The 20,879-nt window shown below is 43.8% G+C and overlaps 1 protein-coding gene across 3 annotated transcripts in view; it reads left to right on the top strand.

Annotated features, from left to right (window-relative positions):
- LOC137357118 (kelch-like protein 29) overlaps positions 1-20,879 on the top strand; it is a 544,808-nt gene that overhangs the window by 340,933 nt on the left and 182,996 nt on the right. For 2 of the 3 annotated variants that reach the window (XM_068023165.1, XM_068023173.1), the window contains exons 4-5: positions 9,333-9,854; positions 13,692-13,769. In XM_068023165.1, the coding sequence (XP_067879266.1) occupies positions 9,333-9,854; positions 13,692-13,769 (600 nt within the window). The remainder of the gene's footprint in view (positions 1-9,332; positions 9,855-13,691; positions 13,770-20,879) is intronic. The other variant, XM_068023180.1, reaches the window with a different exon arrangement.

Here is a 20,879-nt window from a genome sequence, read left to right as displayed (position 1 = left end):
CCGCCCCCATGAAGATTGCTGGATCTCAGGTTGGCGACGGGCCCTCTGCCCCGCCCCCCCCCACCACCCCTCGTGATACTCCATTCCCCCCTGCCTCTGACTCTGCCTCAGGAGGCCTCACAAAATCCTGTCCATAGTTCCCTGTTTTCACTCTCCCTTCTTGCTTGATCAGCAGGGTTACACTTGCTACCTTCCAATCTATGGGGACCATTATAGAATCTAAATTTCTGGAAGATCAAAACAAATGCATCCACTATCTCTGTAACCACCACATTTAAACCCCTAGGGTGGAATTTAATGGAGGCAACTGGGTCTGTCCCACTGGCAAGAGCCCCACGTCATCTCTTTTCCAAACAGATGCTTAACTGGGCAGCAGTGGATCGTCCTGGGAATAAAGTCCTCAGGGATGGAAGTCCCGCCTGCCGAGAGCTGCCAGCCAATCAGAGGCAGTGCCTGCTGCTGATAATGCACCCACTTGAGGCCACAGATGAATGATGGGTGGGAGGGGTTTCGTGGTGTGGGGTTTGCGAGGGAGGGTTGCTTAGGGAATCAGCAGCAAAGGCAGCGGTTGGCTTTCAGTGGGGCACCTTCACCCACCCCCCCCTCCCCCCCAGCTTCCTGACGCCGGCTCCCTCGATCAGGCAACCTGCACAGGATTGCTCGTTGTGCTTCACGCATGGGGACAGGCTCGCCCGCCACTGGGCTAATACCGGCAGTGGCGGGAAGACACCCTTAATTGGGCATTCATTGCCCAATTTAATTCAGCTGGAGGCGGGAAGGTGGCGGTGTCCCCATCCGCCATCAACCCACCAGATTAAATGCTCGCCCCGCCTTCAAACTCACCGCGGGGAAGAGCATAAAATCTAGTCCCTAGGGTGTAAACCATCCAGGGAATTGAGCAGTTTTTTGTCCCATCAATTTCTTCAGTTCTTTTTCTTTACTAATATTAATTACCTTAAGTTCCTAATTCTCACTGGACTCTTGGTTCTCCGGAATTTCCAGTATGTTGTTTGTTACTGTGAAAACAAACACATAATATGAATGTCTCTGCCATTTCCTTACTCCCCATGATAACTTCTATGTCTGCCTCTATTTTTGCTAATCTTGTATACGTACATTTTACATACTTGTAAAAGCTCTTAACAATCGGTTTTTATATTTCATGCTAGTTTACTCTCATTCTGTTTGCTCCCTGTATCAGTTTCTTGGTCATCCTTTGCTAATGTTTAAAACCCTCCGAATCCTTATGCTTTTTGGCAACATTTTAAGCCTCTTCTTTTAATGTAATACTATCCTGAACTATCCAGTTAGCCATGGTTATACAAATTTTCTAGTGGAGGCGGTAAGGTGGATGTGTCCCCACCTGCCATCAACCCACCCCGATTAAAGCTCCCCCCGCCTTCAAACTCGCCGCGGGGAAGAGCATAAAATCCAGTCCCTAGCGTGTAAGCCATCCAGGAGAGTTATTCCTGAAGGGAATGTATATTCATTGAGAATTATGAATTATTTCTTTGCTTATCTTTTGTCATATCTTTTAATCTAATTTCCCAATCCCCTTCAGTCAACTTGCTCCTCGTACCTATGTATAAACCTTTACTTAAATTTAAGAGCCTAATTATGGATTTACATCACAACGCTCTCAAACCAATGAAATTCTGTCATGTTGTGATCACTCTTCCCCAGAGGATCCTTTGCCATAAGATTAATAATTAACCCTGTCTCATTACACAATACTAGATCTAGAACTGCCTGTTCCCTAGTTGGTTCCTAACATCATAATTTTCTAGAAAAAAGTCTCAACTGCATTCCATGGATTTGTCCTAAAAGCTACTTTGCCAATTTGTTTTGCCCAGTCTAAATGAAGATTAAATTCCCCCAGGATTATTGTATTACCTTTGTCACATGCTCCTCTAATTTCCTGATTTATACTCTAACACGATGAATACTGTTGTGGGAGCTATAAACTATTCTCACTGGTGTTTTCTGCCCTTTGTTAATTCTTTGCTCCACCCATACTGATTTTCTGGGCTAAAACCAATTCTTCTTGTTGTCTTTACCTCCTCCTTTATTATCCGGGTTACCCTTTTCCTTTTCCATTTTGCCAATCTTTTCTATAAGTCACATACCTTGGAATATTTAGTTCCCAACCTTGGTCACCCTTCAACCACATCTCAGTAATGGCTACTAGATCAAACTCATTTATCTCTAATGTGTCATTAATTCATCTATTGTTACGAATGCTTTGTGCCTTTCTTAAAAAGGGTAATTAGCCTGTAGCAGGCTATACTTGGCAGAATTTACTTAATTATTTTATGTTTTAAAATTCCATTGCATTTCAATTAAATATTTATATTTAATGGAAACTACTATGAAAGCATTGAAAGGGAAAATAGTCCAATAACATACTTAAAATCGTGTCAGAAGGTGGAAGTGAATTTGTTGTGGTGAAGCTTGAATCCTACTGGAGACATATTGCCAGTTCCAGCTTCATATTAAGCCAAGATGCTGTCTGTCTCTTTGGATGGATGTTTAAGATCTCATGGCAATATTTAAACAGCAAGATGTTTTCTTGGCAAACATTCATCTCACAACCAGTGCTGTCTTTAAAAAAAAAACAATTAATTGATCATCTCATTGCTGTTTATGGAATATTGCTTGCACAGAAAGGTTTTTTATTTGCCTACTTGTAACAATCGCTGCAATTAAAAAATGTTTTCAAATGTGTCAGTGTTTGAGGTTTTTTTAGCATGAAGGTGATATATAACTGCAAGTATTCTGGTTTTTGTTAAAAGTAAATCATATTAGTTCAAAATAGATTTTTTAATGGCAGAAATATTTTGTTTTGGTTTCAAATTGGTTATATCCATTTCATACCCAAAGATGCTTCCCAATTCTGAGTTTAAAAATATAGATGTCTCTGTATGTCTTGAATGAAAGAGTACAATAATGATGGCTAACTCCTTCAGGATTATTGAATATTCACATTTTTAAAAATAACTGTTAAGTCATGAATGAAATTGTACAAATTAGCTTCATTGTTCTGTTAAGGCAAGGGTTCACTTTATATATAATTCTAGACATTCCATTAATGGAAAATTACTGAAGCTCTCTAATAATTGTGGCAATGTGTAATTTGTTGACCTTGTGAACACATAGCAAATGTTATAATTTTTACTAGATTTAGTAAATAGTAAATACATTTCCATGTACTTTAAACTCAAAAAAAAAATTAACTGTGAGCACATGAACCTTTTTACATGTCCAAAACTCTGAAATTCTAGATTTTGCAAATATGTATATTGTTAAATAGTGACATGGGGTTTGAAATTGGTCTACGCCAGCAGTGCAAAACGGGCTTGTAGAAAATCGGCAGCTTCTTATACATTGCACCAGTTTTTATTTTCCATTGTCTTGGAAAATATTGCCAAGATTTTTAATTTCAAATCAACTAAAAGCAACAGTGAGACTAGGATAATAAAAACAAGAAATGCTGGAGTCACTCAGCAGGTCTGGCAACATCTGTGGAGAGAGAAGCAGAGTTAACGTTTTAGGTCAGTGACCCTTCTTCAGAACTGGCAAATATTAGAAATGTGAAAGGTTATAAGCAAGTAAAGCAGCGGTGGGGCAAAAGATAACAAAGGAGAAGGTGTAGATAGGACAAGGTCACAGAATAGTTGACCAGAAGGTCGTGGAGCAAAGGCAAACAATATGTTAATGGTGTGTTGAAAGACAAAGCGTTAGTACAGATAGGGTCTTAAATTGAACAGCCGCAAGTACAAACATGAAAAAAAAAGTGGGTAAGCAAACTAAGATGAAATAAAATAAAACAAAATAAACAAAAAAATATTTAAAAAAGGAAAAAGAAAAAATAACTAAAATAAAAGTAAAATGGGGGGCCCGTCATGCTCTGAAATTATTGAACTCAGTGTTCAGTCCGGCAGGCTGTAGTGTGTCTAATCGGTAAATGAGATGCTGTTCCTCGAGCTTGCGTTGATGTTCACTGGAACACTGCAGCAATTCCAGGACAGAGATGTGAGCATGAGAGCAGGGGGAAGTGTTTAAAAGGCAAGCAACCAGAAGCTCGGGGTCCTGTTTGCGGACTGAGCGGAGGTGTTCCGCAAAGCGGTCACCCAGTCTTCTAGTGAGACTAGGAAATTAGTCTCCAAAAAGAATTTGAACAACGGTACTGCAAACTTAGATGGAACTCCAGAAAATGTCAGATTCCAAGGGATTCGAACTTGATACCAATTGTTCACAGCAAACCTTTTATTGGCACACATCAGAAATGAACACATTACAGTGTCTAGGCAGTAATTTAGAGATCCAAACAGATCATACATCACCTGCTCGGTAACTGGACAGGGTAACGTGTTGTCTACTTCTTCTTGTTTAACTTCTTTAGCAAGTTAGGCGTTAGGCATCATCCAGCATTATAGTCTGCCTATAGAAGCGTCTTTTTGTTTCTTCTTCTTGACTTCTGTGCTTGACTATCAAAATTCTTCTTTTATGGTCAAATGTGCTGGTCATCTGCCTCAATAAGACCACACCAGCTCAAAATCTGGTTTTTCTCCTTACCCAGCAAGTTTAAACATCTTGAGCTCAATTTTAAAAAGGTAATTCCTTCTCATATTCAACATTATTTAAGACACCTTGGGCCAGATTTTTAAAGCCCTCTGTGTGCAGGTGCGAGGGTGAGCGTGAAGATCTTGTTCTCGGCTCGGTGGTTGGCACTAGGACCTGCCACCTCCGTAACACAACGCCATTTTTAAAGGGATGCCAGGAGGGAGAGAATGGGTTGAGCACATGCCTTTAATTAATTGCCTGTAGAGCTTATTGAAGAGCTCGTTAACAGGCTTGTCAGCAGCAGTTTATAATTTTCAAAGTCTAGGAACAGGGAGGACGCCATGTGGGGAACACATTCAAGTCATGAACATAGCGGAGGACTATGAGGGCAATAGGAAGGGCTGATTAAAATATTGCAGAGGCACAAAGTAAACTCAGCTGCTTCAGAAGTGCCACAGAGTGGCAATTGCTGCTGCTGTAAGACTTGCTTTTCTCGTAAGTGGCAGGAATCCAGAGACGGACGTGAGGCCGCTGGCATCACTTGGGCAGCTGGGGTTGGCAGGGGAAGGTTTGATGAACTTATTAAGCCCAGCAAAGGGAGTTCAGATGGAAAGAGGCTACTCTTGACACTGGACAGAGCAGCCAGGATGAGCTGCGGCAGATGCAAGCTCCTAGACAGCAGGTGGCCAGAGGAGCAGAGCAGGGGGCTGCAAGGGGAAGAAGGTGCTACCCAGGATATTGAGTGCATAGTCCAAGAGTCAGCTACCAGCAAATGACGGAGCACCCGTGCCACAGGAATCTGCGTCTCTCCAGGCAGATAGTCTCAGTCCTATGTGCTCTGATCCACAATGACTAGACACCTCACAGCTCCCATGGCAGTCCCCTACCTGCAGCCATCAAATTCTCTGTTGCCCTAAACCTCTATGCAACTGGGTTGTTCCAGGGATCTGCTGTGGACATACGTGGCTAACCACAGTCAGCAGCTTACCAGGCCCTCCAGGCACCCAGTTATTGGCCAGTAAGATCCATCAACAGAAAGGTCTTCCACTCCCACAACATTCCATAACAGTATGAACTTGCTTTCCTGGCAGCTGCCATGACTCCTTCATCCTCCACCAGTCCAGGCTGCCTCAGTACTTCACTTCATCCCCCAAAGTGTGTGGATGGATCAAGGGGACAAGGGAAATCCTTCTACGAGAGCCCCAGACAGAGACACAGAGGTGAAACAACCAATGTCATCTGCTCAGCAGGCTGTTGGGTTTCGGAAGATGTGATTCTAGTGCCTGGATTGGTCAGGTGGCACCCTCCAATACCCTCCCGCATGGCTGTCACTCATTGTGGTGGTCTGCTGCGCTCTCCATAACATAGCCCACCAGAGAGGTGTGGATCTTGAGGACAATAAGGCCCTGGAAGGAAACAGCTTATCAGGGGAGGCGCAGGAGGTAAGAGTGGACGAGTAAGAGGGGGCAGAGGGGATTAACACTGAACAGAGAGGTGCGCCTGCTGCATGGCAGGGTGGCCTCATCCTACCACCCTCCAGGAGCTGGACCTCCCACACAGCCTGCAGCATTAAATCCAGATGGGCAGTGATGAAGTGAGGGTCTGCCCTGCCCCTAGTGCCAGGCCTCCAGCTCCCTGTGACATCTCACTTCCCTCTGGTGCTGTGGAAGGCAGATCTCTCACTCACGACAACAAGCAGCCTCAGTGATGGCTGCCGTGGGGTGGCTACATGAGCCCCACACTTGATTTGACTCACCTTCATTTTCAATCCCACTGGCTCTAAGTGGATAGGAAACCTGCCTCCACACAACTTAAGGGCTTCCCCATTTGAAAATTGCAATCTGAATCAGTTTCCCACAGCAGATGGGATTCTGACCCAAAACCAGACCCGGTTCCTGTTTACTGCCTCCGTAATGAAAATCCAGCCCCCTATCTTATCCTGCCAATCTCTGGACTGGACCAAGAACCACCATTGTTGTGTATATTATCGATCTTTCACAAACAGTAGCAATAGCTGACGTGGATCACAAGCTTCAGTTATCAATCACAGGTATTTCCTTTAAGATCCCATCCTGTTTTGATAGGATAGGCTGTTCAGACATGCAGCTTACATTTTTGAATTATTCAAACCACTGCATTTATAAAACTATTTGTTTGGGTTAGGCACCTTCAAAATTTACTCAGATTACTACATTATCAAAGACAAAAATCCTCTCTTTGTTACATATCATCAGTGAATGAATCAGTAAAACAATTATTAGTAAATTAATCCATGAAAATCTCATTCATCATTTTAAGGAAAACAGCTTTGATCACATCACGTGGCATGCATTTCACACTGGTTAATACCAGGAAACATCTGTTCTCCAGCTCTACTTTCTTTTCATGCATTTATCAACAGTTTAGTTTACTTTTGACGCATCCTTTTACACCTCATGTGACAATCACAAACTAATTAATTCTTGCTCACATAATATTGGTAAATACTTTTATTAAAAAAGAGAAGGCTTATTCCATTCCCTTACAAGAGTACAGGCCAAATCTACTCAACATCTCATCACAGGACAATCCTCTCATCCTTGGAATCAACCTAGTGAACCTTCGTTACGCTGCCGCCAAGGCCAGTATATCCTACCTTTGATAATTCACTGAGTCTGTTGCTCGTTGCTGGCAAAAAAACAGTTTCACTGCCATTATCTTTTAAAAGTGGCTTTTATTTTTTTAATGAATGGCTTAGTCATATATGTAGGTCAGAAATTTATGCAGGAGCAGGCTAGAGGCAGGAGGATGTGTAAAATTGAGTGGGAGGTGGGGGGTGCCATTCCCGTCACCTTCCCGCCCCCGCTGCAATTTTACGAGGGGCAGTGGTGGCAAGAAACGGCCGACCCCAAGCCAATTAGACCCTTAAATGGACAATTAGCTGCCACTTGAGGGCCACCTCCCGCCTCTGCTGGTATATTACCATTGGCAGGCGGGTGGCTCAGGATCTCCAGGAGGCTGCCCCGTAAAAACTGGCGGCTTCCTTGTGGCTGGAGGGGCCCTCTTGATTGGGCACCCTGTACTCCACGGAGGGCCCCCCTCATGGCCCAACCTGCGCCACTGAACTACATTCCCCCTCCCCTCCCAACCAACACCCCCCACCCCCATTGCCTCACTGGGATCTGGCCGATTGTCTCCAATGAGGCCCCAAAAATGTACCTCTTTTTCGGAGCCGGCATCCCTCTTGCTCTTCTCCCTGGCTGCAGTCCCAGCTGTGCCAATGCTCCCGGTGGCGCTGCCTTGACAGCTGCCGGCCCGCTGATTGGCCAGCAGCTCTTGGAGGCAGGACTTCCGGTCTCAGAGGGACGGTAGTCCTGCCCCAGGCCATTTAAGGGCCTGGGTCACATAAAATCATAGCGTGTTCCCAGGCCCGGCAGAGGCGAGCTCGCTCTGACTTTTTGGCTGCCCGCCCAATGTAAAACTCCGGCCATAGTCCCATAATCTATTGATTGATCTGTATTATGAACTTTGTAGCTCTTTTACCTTCATTGAGCTTTGCCATCAAAATCCAACACTCTCTCTTGCCCTGAAGGGGAAGTGATTCAGGAATGCAATTTCTTGAGGACTGGCATCTCTGCACTTGACATCCGATAACTTAGTACAGACCACGGATTGAGCCGTGGACCTTATGGGTCTGCAAAGTCTTAGTGCAATTACCCAAGCATAGCTTTATTGTAAACTATCTAATGCCTTGAAAATTAAATTTTATTAGCGTTGTGCCACTGGGAAGTTTCATTTGCACTATGGTCTCTGTTATGATTGAGCTTGAATGTTATGTAGACCATATGTCATGTTTCGATAGAATTTTTGCAACTAGTTTTTATGAATAGGGTCAGAAAGGATTAGAATGATATGACTGCTTTTAAATATTTGGCTCCAGATGAGAAGGACCCATAAAAAATTGTTTAATATGTGGAATTGCGTGTGCCTAGGTTCTATACTGCTAAAGTTGCTTATGGAAAATGTTTTTATTTGTTCATGGGATGTGAGCTTTGCTGGCAAGGTCAGCATTTGTCACCCATCCCTAACAGCCCTTGAAAAGGTAGTGGTGAACCATTGTACTCCGTGTGTGTAACTATACCCATAGTGCTGTTAGAAAGGGAGTTCCAGGTTTTTGAACCAGTGACAATGAAGAAACAGCATTATATTTCCAAGTCAGGATGGCATGTGGCTTGGAAGGGAACTTGCAGGTGATGGTGTTCCCATGCATCTGCTGCCCTTGCCCTTCTTTGTGGTAGAGGTTGCAGGTTTGGAAGGTGCTGTCAAAGGAGTGAGTTGCTGCAGTGCATTTTGTAGATGGTACACACTGCTGCCACTGTGCACTGATCGTGAAGTAGCATAGTATTGACATTATGCAACATTCTTTATTTAAAATTTATCCTTTTAACACAGAGCAATTATGACCCTCATAGGTTGAGGGTATTTAACAGCAACACCCACTCATCATGCCCCATACACCCCATCCTACACATGCACACATGCTCTCTCTCTGTCCCCCCCCCCCCCACCCCCTCCACAAGTTCCAAGGAAGAGTCCAACAAATTATTAGCATTTCTTATGGAAAAATTTGAATATTAAAAATTTCATAAGGTGCTTTTGAAGCATCAATATGTGTTTGAAGATTATTGAGCAACTACATAGCTTCCACTTCCAGTTAATGGGCATGATTGTAGAATTATATGAATGTTTTAGTGAGGGAAAATAACATTTTATTTTATTTTTAATTTCAGGTCCAACACCATGGGTTCCTTCAGTTGCAGCAGTCAGCCAGCCTGCCCTAATACCTCCCACGTATGGGATGGCACAGCCACCAGCTTTCAATGTTCAAGGCCCAGTGATCGGAGTTACACCCACAATGCCACCTCCAGTTCCCCCTCAGCTTCCACTTATGACAGCACATTATCGAGTACAACATCCTTCACAGCCTTTAACCAACATGGTTGTGAATCTGCAGAGTCAGCCTATGTACACAACTAGTCAGCCGATTACCATGTCCCCTCTCACTGGGGTGGGTCAGGTGACTCAGCCTGCCCCAAGCACAATAGGGAATGGTCACATGAGTTGCCCCATCCTGCATCCATCTGTTGTGCCCTCAGCAGCTCTTCCTAGTAATGCTCAAGGAGTCAATGAGCAGGTTGTTTCCCATCTTCCTTTAAATCCACCACAAATTCAAGACAACAGAAATGGTGTGCAGATGTTACGGACCGTTGGGATGGGAAAGTACGAGTTTGTGGACCCTTGGCACCCAAAAGGTAGGTCCAGTTGGATGCTTTATTATCCATTCAATATCTGTCCATGGTTCATTGATACCTTTTTGATTTGGTACAGCGTGGTCTACAGACTTGTAGAAGAAGGTGATAGTTTAAGAAATTGGATTTTATGCAACTCTCTGTGCTTATGACACTTAAACCATTTTTGAGATGATTAAATGATTCTTTTAAAGCAATGACTCTAAAGCAGCCTTAATAGATGTCTCCTAGTTATAATCATTCCTTCCTGTATCAATCAAATAATTCAGGTATTTGAGATAATTGGCAAGAGGTGTCATTTGTGAAATATCAAGTCTTATTACCCAGGAAGGACAATGGTAATATTTTGCAATTTTTAATGAACTGTCTTTGTAGCTGCACAGTTTGTTATCCTTAATCATCCTGTGTTGTAGCTTCAGTAACGTCCAAGTGCTTATCTGTTTCCCTATTCACTGCTTATTTAAATATAGAACGTAATTGGTTGCATGGAAGACTGTTGAGTGCTTTAAGGTCAAGTGTTCATCAAGGAATTGAATCTGAAGCAGCAAGTCTTTAATAGAGACAAAAAGCCTCTCGCACACTCTAAATTCTGAATCTTCTGTGTAAGTCTTTGTATGTTCATAAAGAACACATTCAAGGGTCAAAGGAATGTACCTGCTGCATAAAAACAAAAAAAAGTTACTTTGCAGAGATAAAAAGAAGAAGGAATAATGCTATAAATCTGAAACCAGAAGCAAAATACAGGAGAGGTGTGGCCACTATGAAAATCTGAAAGAGAAAGATGATTTTTTCAAAACTGAAATGTTAGCTTATCTTTCCCTTTAAGTTTGTTCAAATGGTGTGAATTTCCAGCATTTCCTGTTCCTATTGTTTTATCTTTTGCTGCAATTTTTTATTATTATTCCAGTATGTCCTTATTCAATTTTTACTGGTAAGAGTTTCAAATACAGTGTAATAAAAGCTTGATTTAAAATAAAATTAAATGTGAAAAGACCTATTATACATTTCTCCATTACACCAACTCCGTATCTACAAGATAATACTGCTGAGTTGGATTGGTTGGAAGTTTTTCTTCCATTTGTCCAACAGAAAATTCGTTATTTTGGCAGTTCTGAATCATTTGTAGGATTAAAAAGAAGCATCTACTTGTGGTTATATAGCACTGTTAATGTAAAAGTACGAAGGTGCTTCAGAAATAAATAAATGATGAGCTAAGGAAGGAAATATTAGTAAGGGTAGCCAAAATCTTAACCAGGTTGTTGAGTTTTACTGAGGGTCCTAAAGGAGGAGCGGGAGATGGAGGGATGCAGAACCTTAGACAGGAAATCCAGAGCATAGCATTATGGCAGCTGAAGACACAGCCGCAAACAGTAGGGCATAAAGTGAGGTGGATGTGAAAAAGGACAGCTTCAGGGAAATGAAGAGTTTGGGTTGAGTGGTTGTAGGTCTGGAGAAGGGTACAGAGTTGAGGACAGGCGAGGCCAAAAAAGGATTTAAAGATCAGGAATAGAAAATAGGTTTTGGGGACTGGACGCCAACGGCAGGAGTGATGGACGATTTGTTCTAATTTTGTGTAACATAATAGCTGCAGTTGGATTCAGCAGGGATTGAGTTAACACACAAGTATGTTGTGGGTTTGGATAATCTTGAAAGAGCTCATTTTTGGTGCATAGAAGGACTGTGAAGAGGAAGAAGGGAGAATAAAGAAACCATTATACTGTTCTTAATTTTCAGTTGTTAAAACACTCTTTCCTTTGATCAATGAGGCAAACCCGTAAATCTAATAATTACTGTTATGTTATTAACATATGGTAGATATCTAATGCATTTGAGTGACATTCCTCTGCTATTATTACCAAGGTATTAACCCATTGGTTTTAAATCAATTAAATTCATTGTAAGTGGAAACACATTAAACATTCATTGCAGGAATAGTGTAATTTGTAGCATATAAATCATTTGGGGAAATCTTAATCTGCAATGCCAAACAAATTATTATCTTTTTATGTCGTTTTGGCAGCAAAGTTTCACAATATTATAAGAAGCAGTTAAAATATAAATTTCCAGTAACACGTATGATGTGGAACACTGTGTACCAAAACAATCAGTGAGTTGTGTGAAGATTTGTGAGAACTATTGAATTCAAATGAAATTAAGTGAGAGAGACAGGGGGAAACCATTATCCACAGAGACTGATCTCACTGCTGACTATAGTCCATCTTGTTTGAGTTTAGAAATGCTAAATGTATTAAAGGAATAATCCGGATTACTTTGGTCTTAACATCAAGAATTTGTATGAAAATCACATACAATTTAAAAACAATCCATCACACTATAAGGTAACCTTCTAAACACACTCAATAAAATGGTTGACCTGCCAACTGGGTCAACCACCTTCACATATTCGTGAGGAAGCACAGAAGTTGGTGGGACTAATTTTCCTGACTTTTTCTCCTGGGCAGTCATGTTCACAGGGACAAAGGTCAGGAAAAAGAGGTGGCAGCCCATTTTGCTAGGTTCCTGCCTTTTTACATGGTCAGGGATTGTTCCAGGGCTTCCCCATGGGATGGAGGTGGTACTGCACCTACCAAGGGGCTGGCCAATCACAGAGGTGTAAATAAGGCAGGAGATGGCATTCCTGATTACCCGCCTTTCCTGAGATACCACACATGGGTCTCTCCAGTACAGGAATGCTTAGTGAAACCTGACACTATGGACTTCTTTTGTTCCACCACAGGCCAGAAGATCTGTGACAACACCAGGGGCAGACTGAAGACAGAGGGCTACATACATTAATTGCAGTTTAAGATCCTAACCAGGATGAGTGACGCTACTTAGGATGCTCCATCAGCTGCCTGATGGCCTCAATCTCAGAATATTAATGCGCAGCTATAAGCTTGAGAAGCCTACGGCTATGCTTAAAATTCTTGCTGTTTTTGCAGGGCAAGATTCAGCCAGAGGGTGGGCCTGCTCCAATGGGGTGCACCAAATTAGGATAATTGCCTGAGATAGGAAATAGTGACACAATGAGGCTGGAAGCTACTTCTGTCCAGCATTGGGGCAAGGAGGGGAGTGAGTCAGGAGAATCAGTCCCATAATTTCTTCACCTGGTTTCAGTTTACAGCATCCATTCTAAATAAAAATTCAGCATTTAATGTTCCTCAGCAGGGCCTAATGTATAGGTTTTATCACCAATTGACTTTGGTGTTAGAAATGCAATCTAGAGTACTTTGCACATGTTCAAAGTTGAAGTTGTGTTGCCAGGGACACTCCATTACTAGACTTCCAGTTATCTAACATATGTTTGTCACTATACCACCAGAGGATATCATTTCTTGTCCCTCCACTGATGTGAAATATGCAATACAACTCACCATGAGATTGTTGGTTAACATCTAATAGACTGACCATAACCCATTGCAAATCACAGCCTATTTCCTGGCAGAACAGATATGACATTTGAATGTATTTAAAAGTTGACTTTTGCTTTTGCTGTATCAGCCGGCTGATGAAACCTTGTGTGGTTTCAGCCACTTGCTATAACAGTGGGGAGTTAATTTCTGGGGCAAAGATAATATTGAGGCATCTACCCTTTGTAGATGAGCATCATTTATTTTTTAAAGGGATTACTCGTTCAAACTTAAATTGATCCAAGTATTTGTGAATTAACCAGAAATGGCTCAATATGGATCAATTCAGGTTTTCAGTCTCGCGCAGTTTGCCGCTTATCTCTAGGTAAGACATGTGGAGTTGATCATGTGACAACAATTTCATGACCTCATCACAAAATAACTCTGAGTAATTTGTGTCTTTTGACTTTGCCCTGGAAAATCTCTGGAGGTGATCGATGCGAGTCCCTTGTCAACAACATGGACCAAGCTCAGCCCAGACTTGATACCACGGAGGAACTTCAAACAGGTGAGGTATCTTCAGCTGATCAGGCCTAATGGGGACTGAGTCTCCAGCAAATTGCTTACCTTGGGTGGTTCAGATTGTCAGCCATGAGCGCCATTATTAACTGAATGACAAAGTGGCCATAAATGGCCTATGGATAAGTTCCGTGGCCTGATCCTCATTGACATAATTTACCACCTCAAACCCAGAGATTTTTCTCTTTGGTTGGCCATTTATACAGTGTTCAGGAACAACAAATGTCAGTATGACTTCCTCAACAAAGATTGGATAGAACTCAGAAAAATAGATTAGAAGTAGAATTCTGCCCTCCAATGCATGAGCATTAATTCGACCCATGTCGTTTGCATTCATCTGCATGGGAATTTTGATGGCAAGAAATTTAGCTTTGATAGCAGGGCCTCTCACGCTCCCCATGTAAATATTTTGGTGTCCTTAATTATTCTAGTTGCAGTTAACTGTTGGGTTCAGGAAGTAAAAGTCTTCCCAAGAGTTTCCAAGCTACTTTTAGACCATTATAGGTATGAGAACAGCAGGCCTTTCATTGAAAATCTGCCGACTAATTTTTTTTCTCCCCACTTCATCCACCCCTACCTTAGCCTCCTCCATCCCTGGTTATTCCAGGTAAGAAGTTAAGAAGTCCATGCTCAGAGTTTTGCTGTGATGATGAGTTGGAGCTAATAAAATTCAGTTCCTAGCAAAATGAACCATGACTATGTTAATGAACAATCCAAGCCAGAGTAGAGCTAGAGATATTTTTAGAAACTTAGAGCAGAGTCTGCTGTCCTGCTATAAAATTATTCGTCTGGTGTAGGGCACAATAAGGCAATTATGCCTTAGGCTATCAGTGGGATCTACAGGCTCTCAGCATAATATACATGTGTCCAATGTATTGTCACACGTGAACTGGATTTAGTTGTAGTTTCCCTTTTGTACAGTTTCATTATTCCTTCATACAAAGGCTGCTCTTAACTCTGTTAAGAAGGTGATATAGTCCTCCAGAAGTCCTTTATTGTAGTTTCTTTACTTGAGCATTGCCAGTTCTGTGATCAGCAGCTTATGACTCTCACTTCTTTTCCATCTCTTTTTCTAATGTCCCCATCAGTTGTGGAGATCTTTTAAGAAGCCCATATGAAAGCAGTTGTAACCTCTTCAGTTGTTTGTCCATTTTAGACTTTTAAATTACTATCTCGCCAGTGCGCATGATGGAATCATAGGCGTATTCAGAGTAGGATGTGCTTGAGTTAAGGACAAATAGCAGGTAAAAAAAAGATGATGGTCTCAGAGTGTAGTCTGTTAAGGAAAAGACAAGATGCTTGTATGTTCAGGATCATTTGGAAACTAAGTGAGCTGAATTGCTATTCGAATAGAAGATCAAAATGAAATAGCTTGAAATAAGTTAACAAGCAGGCAGAGTATGGGGTTAACAATAAAACAAAATGCTACAGACACCCTGGACAGAATAAAGACAATTGCAACATAGTATATGATGAGTTAGATAAAGTGTACAAAGACAATAATGTTGTAATTGTGGATAACTTCAATCACCCTAATTGAAGTAAGGCCACAGAAGCAGAACCAGTGAGTTAAAGGAGAAGTAAAATCCAGGGGACTTTTTTTTTTCAAAATACCCTTCAGATAGATCACAGACTAGAGTCTGGGTGCGTCTCACAATTGGTAAGTGAGGGAGCCTGGGGCAGGGAGGCCTAACCTAGACTTGTGGGTTTAGATGAGCACTCCTGGCACCACAAGGAAAGTTTTTTTTCAAAAAAAGTTTAGAAACCTTACCTCTTTAGGCTGTTTCTAGCCCTGACTCTGCTTCTCAGCAGCCTCACCTGATGGAAAATCCATAATGGTTTCCTCACTCAGGTCACTGTTTAAAACAGCAGGCAGGCCCTTTCAGAGCCTATCATTGGGAGGTTGGTTTCTGGTGGATGCCCTTGCCATCTGCTCAGAAGGGCAGTTCAAATTGAAGACTGCAGGAAGGGAACAAGATGTCAATGGGTAAGTCTCCAGGCCAATTTTAACTGCCCAGTCATTCTAGGCTGGATTTTGTGGAGGAGGCGGGGCTCCCAGTGCCAGGTGTGAAGGTGGCCAGGGAATCCCGCCTTGGCCTTTTTGCGCCATCCTGCCCCCCACCCCACCCCGGTACAATCCTCCATTGTTCTGGAGGCAAAGTTTCCAGTGCCGGATCTCCGACCCTTTAAAAATGGGGATCCAGTCTCCAAGAGCTGCTGGCCAACCAAAGGGCCAGCAGCTCAGCAGCATTGGCAGTACCACTAGGAGCAGTGGCCACTGTGGTACTGCAGGGGCCTTGGACCTAGGCTCAGCGCTGGAACCCCAGACCTCAGGTAAGTGAGGCAGGGTCTCTGGGGCCTGTCTGGAAGGCCCCAGCAAGGGGGTGGATGGGGGGGGTGGTTTGGTAGTAAAGTCCAGGGGGAGGTGTATATTAGGAGGTGCATTGTTTCCCGGCTGGGGTCCATAGGTGGCCCACGGAGGAGAGACCCCACTCCCAAGCCCGTGACACGGAGGCCCCCTCTGCCGCTGGTTAAATCCCAGCGGCGGCGGTGGGGTGGGGGGGGGGGGGGGAAGAGGCCCTTAAGTGGCCATTAATAGGCCACCTAAGGACCTCAATTGACCTCTGGGTGGGAAGGCCATTGTCGGCCTATCCCAGCACCAGAAAAATCGTTTATCGATGGGGTGGTGACAGGCCCTCCACCCCCAACTCCCCCACCACCCATTGCGATTTTATGGGCCACCCCCACCACCTCCAACCCCACCTCAGCGGGGCCCGTAAAGTCCAGCCCTCAGTTTCTGCTGGGTGGGCAAGTTTAAAATGAGCCTTGTAATTCCCTGGCAGTTCAATTGGAGATCGATAGAGCCATAAACAAAGGTGAGTAGAATTTTGGGTTTGTAAATAGGGTCATAAGAGTAAAAGAATAAAGTTGAATTTACACAAAATATTGGATAGACCATAGTTAAAGCTCTCCGTGTAATGTTGGACCATACCCCACACACCCCTCCTCCCCACCGTCAAGGAAAAAATGTCAAAATCATAGAATTCACACAATATAGATTCAACATCTATTAGAACAGAGAAGGCTAAAAGGACTTTTCATAAAGGTTATTAAAATTATGATGAGTTTTGATAAAATATGTACAGGAACACTATTTCCTCTGGTTAGATGTGGAGTTAAACTATCAAATAAACGAAACGCAACCCTAGCCGCACAAACTCTGGATTTTGTGGCATCCAGGTATGCTGCTGTGGAGGAACAGAACACGTTATTAACATATTTAAATCAGACTCCCCACAGTGCAGTTGGGAGCCCAATTTAAAATTCACTACTGCTATGCGAGTTTCCCAGGGGTTGGGAAACCCGGCAGCCAAATGGTGGCGGGAGCTGCAAGCTCCACAAGATAAGTACCTTTTGCAGTGGCCCTTGTGGACCAGGAGGAGCAGGAATGGTTCCCCTCAGCCCCTCAAAGTAGCCTTCGCCCTCCACCATGCCGATCTCACTGTTTCTCTCCCCAACACACCTTGCAACTGCCTATCTCCCTCCACCACCCCCAGCCGTAATGAACTCTCTTTCCCCTCAGCCGTGATGTCCTCTCTTCCCACTTCCAGTCCCGACCGCTGACTTCCCCCCTTTCCAGATTGCTGGAGACTGTGCCAAAGGTGCCCAATTATGGCCTCCTTTTACTGGTTCTCTTCCCCACCCCCACCAAAGCCAAGCTGTCAATTTGGCTGAACGCTGGATGGGAAACGCGTCCAAAAAATGATAATGTGGTCCTGCCATTAATTTCAGTGACGCTGGCCTTGTTGGCTTCTTCAACTGTTTCTGGCCTCCCCACATGCTCCCCACCTTCCAATGAATATAGGGGCCAGGGGAATCATTAGTTTAAAATTATCACTGAGAGTGAAGAAAAGAGGAATGAGATATTTCTTTACACAGAGGGGTAGTGGCACATGGAAAGTTTTGCCACAGGGTGTGGTTAAGATTGAGAACATTGCATTTTTTGAAGGGAAATAGGATAAAGAGGAAGGTGTGACAGAGGGATTTATTTCGATTACTGTCGTAGAGCTAGAACAGACATGATGAGTTGAATTTTAGCAGCCAAAAACGAGTGGGTTGGGCTTGGGGCAGATGTCAAAATGTTAAAATTCTGAACCTAGAACTTCCAACCTGCCTTACTTCTGAGTTTTAACAGAGATTGGGCAAGGGGTGGGCAGCCAATCCGCTCCCAGGAGGAGGGTTAGCAATTTAAATATTTTAATGAGGCTGAAGCCTCCGATTTAGCCAGCTTTGCAGGTTTTACACTACGCGGCTAGGTTTCCCAGGGCTTGGGAAACCCGGCAGGCAAATGGAGGCAAGGTCAGCTTTGGGAAGGAGATAGCTGCCTTTACAGCACCTGCCCCAGGAGGAGCAGGAGTGCTTCCCCCAGCCTCAAGCTCCCTCCCCCTTCTGACACCCCCAAAGGTCAGGAGAATAGTGGAATTAGATCCACTACCCCCTCCCCAGGCTTGAGAATTGGACCTACCCATTCCTGCAGCCTGCTCAAGAGGCCTCCCCGCCCAATTGGAAGCCAAGCCTGTCAAACAAATTGACTAACGGCCAGGGAAACGATCGATGACAATAGACGCATGCTGTGGCACAGCATGCAGGGAAAATAAACTTCCGGGTATCCAGTTTGAAATTTCACCCAGCCTGTCTGTGTAACCTACCCCTGTCAATAACCAGATCAATGGGTCAAATGGTTTCCTTCTACACTGTAAACATCAATGGTTTTATATGCATCGCCAGTATGGTTTGCCTGAATTGGTCAATCCCAAGTGGCTATCAAACCAATTTTAAGTTGCACTCAGTGTTTGCAGCAGAATCAAATAGGTCCTATCTCTATAATTGATTTTACCAACACAGCCTGGCAGAAAGGGAGAGTCTGTTCAAATAAGTTTGCCAATATAATTATCATTTTCCTTTATAATCAAGGACAGTACTTTGAATGAAATGCTTTTAAAGATCCCCTTTGAAGAGAAGTAACTTGGACCTTAATATAAAAGCAAAATACTGCGGATGCTGGAAATCTGAAATAAAAAAAAGAAATGCTGGAAATGCTCAGCAGGTCTGGCAGCATTTTTGGAGAGAGAAGCAGAGTTAACGTTTCAGGCCAGTGACCCTTCTTCAGAACTTGTACATTAAGCTGGTTCTTGCAAGCAATTGGGATAACATCCTAAATAGGAACAACTTGGTAAGGAACTGAATTTAGAATGGAAAATTGCTTCCTGACAACCCTCTGTGACTTCTTTGAGGACATTACAGAGAAAGTAGATTGTGAAAGTCCTTCTGTTTATAATTTATTTAGACTTAAAGGAATTTTTTACAAAATTTCACACAGTTTAGTTTAAGTAGAACTAAAAGATGCAAAAATTCAGGGTAGAAGATGGGATAGGATAGGGTAGGCGGTGGCCTAGTGGTATTATCACTGGACTAGTAACCCAGAGATCCAGGGTATTCCTCTGGGGACATGGGTTCGAATCCCACCACAGCAGAAGGTGGAATTTGAATTTAATTAATAAATCTGGAATTAAAAGCTAGTCTAATGATGGCCATAAAACCCATCTGGTTCACTAATGTCCTTTAGGGAAGGAAATCTGCTGTCCTTACCTGGTCTGGCCTACATGTGACTCCAGACCCACAGCAATGTGGTTAACTCTTACATGCCCTCTGAAATGGCCTAGCAAGCCACTCAGTTGTACCTAACCGCTCCAAAGTCAATAAAAAGGAATGAAACCGGACGGACCACCCGGCATCGACCTAGGCACCGGAAATGACAATGGCAAACCCAGCTCTGTCGACCCTGCAAAGTCCTCCTTACTAACATCTGGGAGCTTGTGCCAAAGTTGGGAGAGCTGTCCCACAGACGAGTCAAGCAACAGCCTGACATAGTCATACTCACGGAATCATACCTGACAGACAATGTCCCGGACACTGCCATCACCATCCCCGGGTACGTCCTGTCCCACCACAGGACAGACCCAGCAGAGGTGGTGGCACAGTGGTATACAGTAGGGAGGAAGTTGCTCTGGGAGTCCTCAACATCGACTCCGGACCCATGAAGTCTCATGGCATCAGGTCAAACATGGGCAAGGTAACCTCCTACTGATTACCACCAACCGTCCTCCCTCAGCTGATGAATCAGTACTCCTCCATGTTGAACACCACTTGGAGGAAGCACTGAGGGTGGCAAGGCACAAAATGTACTCTGGGTGGGGGACTTCAATGTCCATCACCAAGAGTGGCTCGGTAGCACCAGTACTGACCGAGCTGGCCGAGTCCTAAAGGACATAGCTGCTAGACTGGGTCTGCGGCAGGTGGTGGGGGAACCAACACAAGGGAAGAACATACTTGACCTCGTCCTCACCAATCTGCCTGCTGCAGATGCTTCTGTCCATGACAGTATTGGTAGGAGTGACCACCGCACAGTCCTTGAGGAGACGAAGTCCCGCCTTCACACTGAGGACACCGTCCATCGTGTTGTGTGGCACTATCACCGTGCTAAATGGGATAGATTTCGAACAGATTTAGCAATGCAAAACTGGGCATCCATGAGGCGCTGTGGGCCATCAGCAGCAGCAGAATTGTATTCAACCACAATCTGCAACCTCATGGCCCGGCATATCCCCCACTCTACCATTACCATCAAGCCAGGAGACCAACCCTGGTTCAATGAAGAGTGCAGGAGGGCATGCCAGGAGCAGCACCAGGCATACCTCAAAATGAGGTGTCAACCTGGTGAAGCTACAACCCAGGACTACTTGCATGCCAAACTGCGTAAGCAGCATGTGATAGACAGAGCTAAGCGATCCCATAACCAACGGATCAGATCTAAGCTCTGCAGTCCTGCCACATCCAGCCGTGAATGGTGGTGGACAATTAAACAACTAACTGGAGGAGGTGGTTCCACAAATATCCCCATCCTCAATGATGGGGGAGCCCAGAACATCAATGCAAAAGGAGTCATACCTAGCACAAAGGAAGATGGTTGTGGTTGTTGGAGGTCAATCATATGAGCTCCAGGACATCGCTGCAGGAGTTCCTCAGAGTAGTGTCCTAG

Source organism: Heterodontus francisci, chromosome 3 (assembly GCF_036365525.1).
Source record: "Heterodontus francisci isolate sHetFra1 chromosome 3, sHetFra1.hap1, whole genome shotgun sequence".
Lineage (NCBI taxonomy): Eukaryota > Metazoa > Chordata > Chondrichthyes > Heterodontiformes > Heterodontidae > Heterodontus > Heterodontus francisci.
Note: the sequence above shows the minus strand (reverse complement) of the source record. Positions and strands in the feature narration are given on the sequence as shown.